The following is a 6,714-nucleotide window of genomic DNA, read 5'->3' as shown; positions in this document are numbered from 1 at the left end:
TCTCCTTTTAAGGCCTCACGGAGAAGCAGGTGGGGAACAGTTGAAGACGGGTGGTGGTTTTGTTGGCCCTGTACTTGGTTTAGGCTGACTCCCTGTGGATTCAGCTTGACAGCCGAAGTCGCTGCAAAGGGAATCTCAAGGGGTAAGAAAATCAATTTTAAATTCAGTTTTATGCTCCTCTCTCCTCTGGATCTGCAGCTTTGTTTCAAATCCAAGTATAGCTGGTGGGATCAGTGGGATGGCATAGAGAGAACAGACCGAGGCACAGCCAAGAGATGTTTCTTGCTCCTTAGTCAGAGCTATTAATGATACTCAATGTGATGAGTGATACTATATATTAATTTCATTTTATTATGAATATTAATTACTGCATTCGCGATATGTGGTGATTCATTTGGCGTGAATGAGTGACCAACAGAGGGCTGCCTGTCGGTGTGCAACGCTTGGACTTTAAATGTGTTGGTTTCATGTATACTTGAGCTCATTTATCCGCTAACAAAGATTACGCCTCAAGTTAGAAAATGTACAAGCGCTTGAGCCAATGTTGAGCTACTGTATTGTTGCTACCACTAGTTTTGCATCTAGGTAGAAGTGTTTATGGTCAGACTGGAGAAATTCAAAGGCTTGCATTGTTCTGACTGAGATCTATAAAGTTTTACAGCTACAATAGAGATGTTTGGGTGTTACGTGAGGTAACACCCACAGTATGTTTGCTAATACCAAATAGTCAGACAGTTACAGTAAGACTGTGGTTACCCATTTCAGGGAAAATATAATGACTGTAAAAGGGCAAAATACGAGTGATGGACATAAATAAAATATTGTGCTTCATTATTCAAATGAGAACGATTATTTTTGCTGTCTGGGGATAGAGGTTGGAGGCAAGGGTTTTGTTTTGTTCTTTTACTGTGGCTGACTTTCTGCTTGGAGGATTGCCTTGGGCCAATAGAAGTGATGCATACAGTGACACTGAATCTTAGCAGTGTGTTTCAAAGACATGGAAGTAGAAATGTTTTTGCCGGTGCAGCACGTCTCAGTTGCCTTCAGGGAGGGAGGCTGGGCCGCAGTATCGCTTCACGTTTCATCTGACCTTATTTCTGGTCCCTGAGGACTATGAGGTGATGCAAGGCAGTTATACTCCCCTGTGTGTGTGGATGATGTAAGACAAAGCTACTGTATTCTCTTGCCTTGAAGTCCACATCTACTCTGTTTATATGAAACACACAACAAATGAAAAGGACTTCAGATTATACACGAGACATTTCCTGAAATGTTCTTAATAATGAACGTTTTAAATAAGCTGGAGCCAGACAGCCGTAAGCAGCATGCACATAGTTGATGACACATTTAAGGATGCTGAACTGTCAGTGATACGTTTGTATGGCAACATTTTCTTTTTCTGTGTTTTTAGTGTCAGTTTTTACGTCCCTATCATCAATAATGGATTAATGCCGTGCTGTCTTAGTCACGTTACAGTAACTGGCTTCCTTTTTGTCTAATTTATTCAAATTATATTTATTGGCAATTGTTAAACACAGAAGCCATTACTGCTATCAAACTGGTACCACACTCTTGGCTGCAGCTGTGCTTCAGTTGCTATTCTTATCCATACTTGTCCATGCCCTTTGTTTACATTTGTGCCCGTGTGTTCCATCAATATAGTGTCATCTTGTCAGTCCTGGAGCCGACAGTCAGCTATGTTTATGAATTTGGATGTCGGGGGAATAATGCAGACTTCAAGTTTCCAAAGTTTAGGAGTGTTTTTTTTTCCTTTTAGGGTCGAGTAAATAAAAACATCATGCTGAAATGTAATTGGAAATGACTATTTTCAAAATTTCAAGCATCTCTTCAAGAATCGTTCAGTGTTTGTCTTTGTGATTGTATGCATCAATCTTGTAATGTGTGGTGCTGGTCCAACAGGTCAATATCTACGGCATCATCATGTCAGCGTGGATCAAACGTGGAAGTTACAACCATGAATACCACCACAAACAGAGCCAGTATGTGGTTAAAGAATATAGCAGGTACCAAGAGACTCTGTATTATTTATAGTTTTAAGTTACTTAAATTGTCCTAATAATATTACTAATATTAGATGTGTAACAGTAGTAAGGTTTTGTACAACTAAACCTGCAAATGAAGCCATGTAAGCAACAGACGGACTAACCAACATAAAGACTCTGAGGTGGTTAGTAAAAGCTTTATGAAAAGATTTCATACTTGATTAAGGAACTCCTATGAGTAAGGAAGATTTTTCATTGTAATTTTCTTGTTAACTTTATGGTGAGTTTCCTAAATTTGATTAGGTTTGATAGTGTAAATGAATAAAAAGGCTGCTACTGTAAAATCTGTCCTTAAATTAGTGATTTTTCTTATTATTAGTTACCATTTCTGTTTTCATGTCTGCTTGTGTGTATGTGTGACTCAAAAAAAGAGTACTAACAGGTACTCTGGTTGCTTTGTTCATTCTTTACTGAAACTATTTAAAAAGATTTATTATTTCCATTCCCTACTTATACTCAAAATTATATTATTTTAGATAAAACAGCCATTCCAGGTGCATTTATACCACTAAAAACAGAAGAGATGCATGAATATGTTCCCTTTCCTTCCTCATATGTTTACCCAATCTCCTTTAAAGTGCACCACAAAATTTGCATGTGTAGCTATTTTAAGGCAAATCTCTGTGTGACACAAATACTAAGAGTCACTCCCGGTCAAGGTCAAGGACAGACTCATCTCCCTGACTTAAAATGCTGCATTGCTGCTCCTGCCCCAGATGGCAGATCACCGTACCAACTGTTGTTTGTTGCTGCCAGCTTTCAAGATCCCCTTGACTTTAGGGGCTGAAGGGCACTTCTGGTGGCAGTTGTGGAATTACTTTTTGTCTGAAGGGTTTTGTTTTGTTTTTTTAAACAACAGCAATGAACAACACTGCTATGGCGTATCCATAATGTTATATACAAATAATATTACATCAGACTTTAGCCAGGATCTTATATATTTGGCAAATAAGCTGCTAAAAGTGAGAGTTGTGCAATGGCTGTGTGATTAATCAAGATCTAGGCAAGTTTAAAAAAAAATACACACAAAAAAAATGCAGGTGTCGAGCAGTGAGGTGATAATCTGTAATTTGCCCTCTGTACAGTGTGACTCTTAAGACTCCGACAGCCGTGATCACACTGCCAGAGGGGTCATAGATTCACAGATGAGTGTATGTTGATGGCCTGTTTATAGCTTCCTGTTTAAGGTCATGTTTAGTTGTCTTTCCCCGTCCTGCATTATTCCTATAATTATTCCCTGTGTTTCAGGGACATAGACTGGGAAGCATGCATAAAATAAGTTCAGGCTAAAACCTTTCATTCTGTAGTAGTATTATAGCACTATATTTATGCTCACATTTCAGGAAGTACAATGTATGTTTGGTAGGTCAGTACTGATTTATGAGTAGAAACATGCACCATGTCCCACAGTATGGACCAAATACTATGAGGCATTTTTTAAATTACAGCTGGGAAGCCAGTGCTACTTACTGTAAGAGGTTTTTTGGCAGGGATGGTCCACATCTCAAAGTAACTGATATCTTTATTTATTTTATATTAGATGCTCAATTATCAGCTTACAGGGCTCAGGTTTATCATGGTTTTAGGAAACTGACTTATTGCTGTCATTGTCTTTAGCTCTGAGGCGATGGAGGAAAGATATGAGCACAAAACAAAAACCCGCATCCAGGAAGTGGTAAGAATCTTGTAACTGTTTTAATCAAGACTTCTATATTCGTTGTTTAACTGTCCTGTGGATTTTATTAATATTAATGCTTTATAGTACAATGGATTTTAAAATGATCTGTCATATACTGGTCTTATTGTTTGCCTGTCTAGGTAAGAACAAAATTGGATGACAAATATGTGCGTGAGGAGCCCATGATCAGGGGACCAAAGTTCCTGGTCCGACTCAGATCCCACATGGTGTTTGAAAACACTCCAGTCAAAATCTTCTGTACTGTTGAGGGCTTCCCCATGCCTGTTGTAAAATGGTAAGTCAGTCTCTACGTGATTTGTTGACTCTGACTGTCACTGTGGTCTGTATAAAATGAACTTACGTAATTTAAAAAACAAAACAAAACACCCATGCATCCAGGAGATGTAGCTTCTGACACTGAAAATCCATGATTAAGTTAAAAGTTCCCACTGTCGATATATGACTACATATTTGTTAGTTTTCTTTCCATATTTTGCTACATTGTAGTACAAACCAACCACTACATTTTTGACTATTACACTTAAGTCAGTATGCTAGCAATGGTTACTCCACTGTGTTTGTGACACACACACACACACACATCATTTTTTATGTGTGGGCATGGTTGTTCTTGCATTGCTGTTTCACAGTCACTGGGAGTTCACATGCCAGTTAGGCATCAATAGACCTCTGTGATGGATGCTGAGGATCTCCCTCCTCATCTCAAGAAGGGTTTGAATAATCCCTGTAACACAGTTTATGATCTGCCTAAGAAGGAGTGACTATGCCATGGGCCCAGGGTTTGCAGCTCTGTGCCTGGTATGAAATGAGAATGCTCTCCTGATAGGCCTTGTCATAAGTGCTCTCATGTGCATATCTTAGGCTTATTCATGACTTTGCATTCCAGCAGCAGATGGCTATGAATCAACATTGAGGACAGCATATTAAGAAAACAACAAATGTAAAATCACCGAAGTCTTCATTCAATATAGACTGTAGACATTTGGCTAACGCCTTATTCCCCGTAAGCCTATTTAAGGGATAGCATTGTCTGCTCTAGTACAGACTATAATAGCAGATTTCAGAATCAGAATACTTTATTAATCCCTAATAAAATTATGTATGTATGTATTTGACAGTCTTTTAATGCTGCTGCATGTGCAGCATGTATGGCCAGTAACTTGGCTGTCCTCATAGCGACCTTGAGGAAATAGACGATCAGGATTTACAAGTTTCTACTGATTTGCATTATCACCTCACTCGCAGTTGTGCTCATAGTCTGGTCTTTGTGGAGTCAGTCACTCGGCTAGATGAGACAGTCCGCAAGATATTTAACAACACAGTCTAATATAATTAATTACTATCCAACGTGAAAGATCTTTTTAAATTAGTGTTTGGACATAAATGTTGACATTTGCTTCTTGCCATCTCAAATTGCACCGAAATAAGGCAGGAAGCACAGTTAAGGTCAGAAAATTCTTGTGGGTCAGTTTCTGATTGGATCTTCAGTTCACATCACATGCTGTGGGCATCAAGCTGTGTTTTTTTATGTTTACCGCTGATCTTAATGCTGATGCAGACATGAGAGTTTTGGCTCTCATGAAGTGTCATTCCCAGCTTTTTGTCTGTTGTGGTGAGGCCAAACTACAAGGTAAGAAGATGAAAAGGAAGCCAGTTTTCCAGGGTCACAGGTTTCCATAAAATCCCAAGAATAAACGTAAAAGACCATTTTGTGGTCTTGTGGATACATCATTGCATTCATACCTTTTATTACTCAATGCTTCATGAAGATAGCTATTGTTTTGCTCAATTTTAGGTATAAAGATGGAATGATCCTGGACTTGTCTTCTGGAAGATATCTGGTTGAAGCCAAAGGTGGAATCCACTCCCTGGCGATCCCAAGGTACATTAAGTTCAATAAAGGTTAGAGTTTTTGAACATATTTTTATTTATCTGCCACCAATTTACTAATAACAGTCATCTCATGGGATTTTATATTGTAAGGTAAAGACCCCAAAAGAGAAGAAAATCCAATAATACAGCAGTCCAGCACAATAGTGGGAAAAACGTTTCCCACTATGGTGCATCTTTCTCACAAAGGGCTTTTCCTTTAACTTTGAACTTTAAGAATGGGTCACAATCTAAAACTCCCATCTCTTTCTGTCCACGTCTGTATGGCTCTCTCCCTCTCCTTGATGTTACTTTTTTAAATCTACATTTTATAAGACATCCCAACTTTTTTGGAAATGGGTTGTAGTTTGCTTGTACTTGTCTGCTTCTATGTTTTCTTAAGATGAAGTGCACTGAGTTACAAGGCCACTGGTCTCACTGCCCAAATATCGGGATTAAGAATATGTAGCGAGCCATTGGAAATCTCCTCCTCCTTAATTCTTTCAAGCCCCATGCACAAAATTAGATCAGAGATGTTTACCGTCTGTCACCTGAAGGTGTGGGCGGGCTGTGTAGTTAAAGTCAGGGGACTGGAGCTTATCCTACTCTCCCTCCAGTCTGTGGAAGCTCAGCTGTTCAAGTGCTGACCTCAGTGGTACGTGATACTCTGGGAATCTTTCAGGCCACCGCTGTTTCCTTACTTACACACTGTACAGCCAGCAGTTAATACTCCTTGGAGAAAAAACACCCATGAAGCACATCATACTCTTGAGTACTGCATTCTTACCATGACTTATGACTTTTTAAAATAGCTAAATAATTAAAATAACAGTTACCGCAAAACTTTAGCATGGCATTAAGCAGGGTTAGAAATAGACAGCAAGAAGTTATGTTATGTATAGACACCTCACGAGTCCTACACCTACACACTGTATAGCTTAAGTTATTTGCGACTTAATGAGAGTACATTCGCTGTTCTCCCCCACATTACTTCTGCAATTTATGCTAATAACATCCTCTTTCATGACTATATCAGTTTATTCATTTGTCAAGGGGTCAAAGTCTCATGTCACATGCTAAAGG

The 6,714-nt window shown here is 38.9% G+C and overlaps 1 protein-coding gene across 1 annotated transcript in view; it reads left to right on the top strand.

The window, feature by feature from the left end:
- The window catches only part of myom2b (myomesin 2b), a 29,179-nt gene continuing 22,465 nt past the window's right edge, over positions 1-6,714 (top strand). Inside the window, exons 1-5 of the mRNA XM_004539448.5 lie at positions 1-142; positions 1,921-2,024; positions 3,681-3,738; positions 3,882-4,036; positions 5,558-5,644. Coding sequence (XP_004539505.3) covers positions 1,942-2,024; positions 3,681-3,738; positions 3,882-4,036; positions 5,558-5,644 — 383 coding nt within the window. The 5' untranslated portion in view covers positions 1-142; positions 1,921-1,941. The remainder of the gene's footprint in view (positions 143-1,920; positions 2,025-3,680; positions 3,739-3,881; positions 4,037-5,557; positions 5,645-6,714) is intronic.

This window comes from Maylandia zebra, linkage group LG1 (assembly GCF_041146795.1).
Source record: "Maylandia zebra isolate NMK-2024a linkage group LG1, Mzebra_GT3a, whole genome shotgun sequence".
NCBI classification, from domain to species: Eukaryota; Metazoa; Chordata; class Actinopteri; order Cichliformes; family Cichlidae; genus Maylandia; species Maylandia zebra.
The sequence above is the reverse complement of the archived record's forward strand: the minus strand, read 5'-3'. Positions and strand labels throughout refer to the sequence as shown.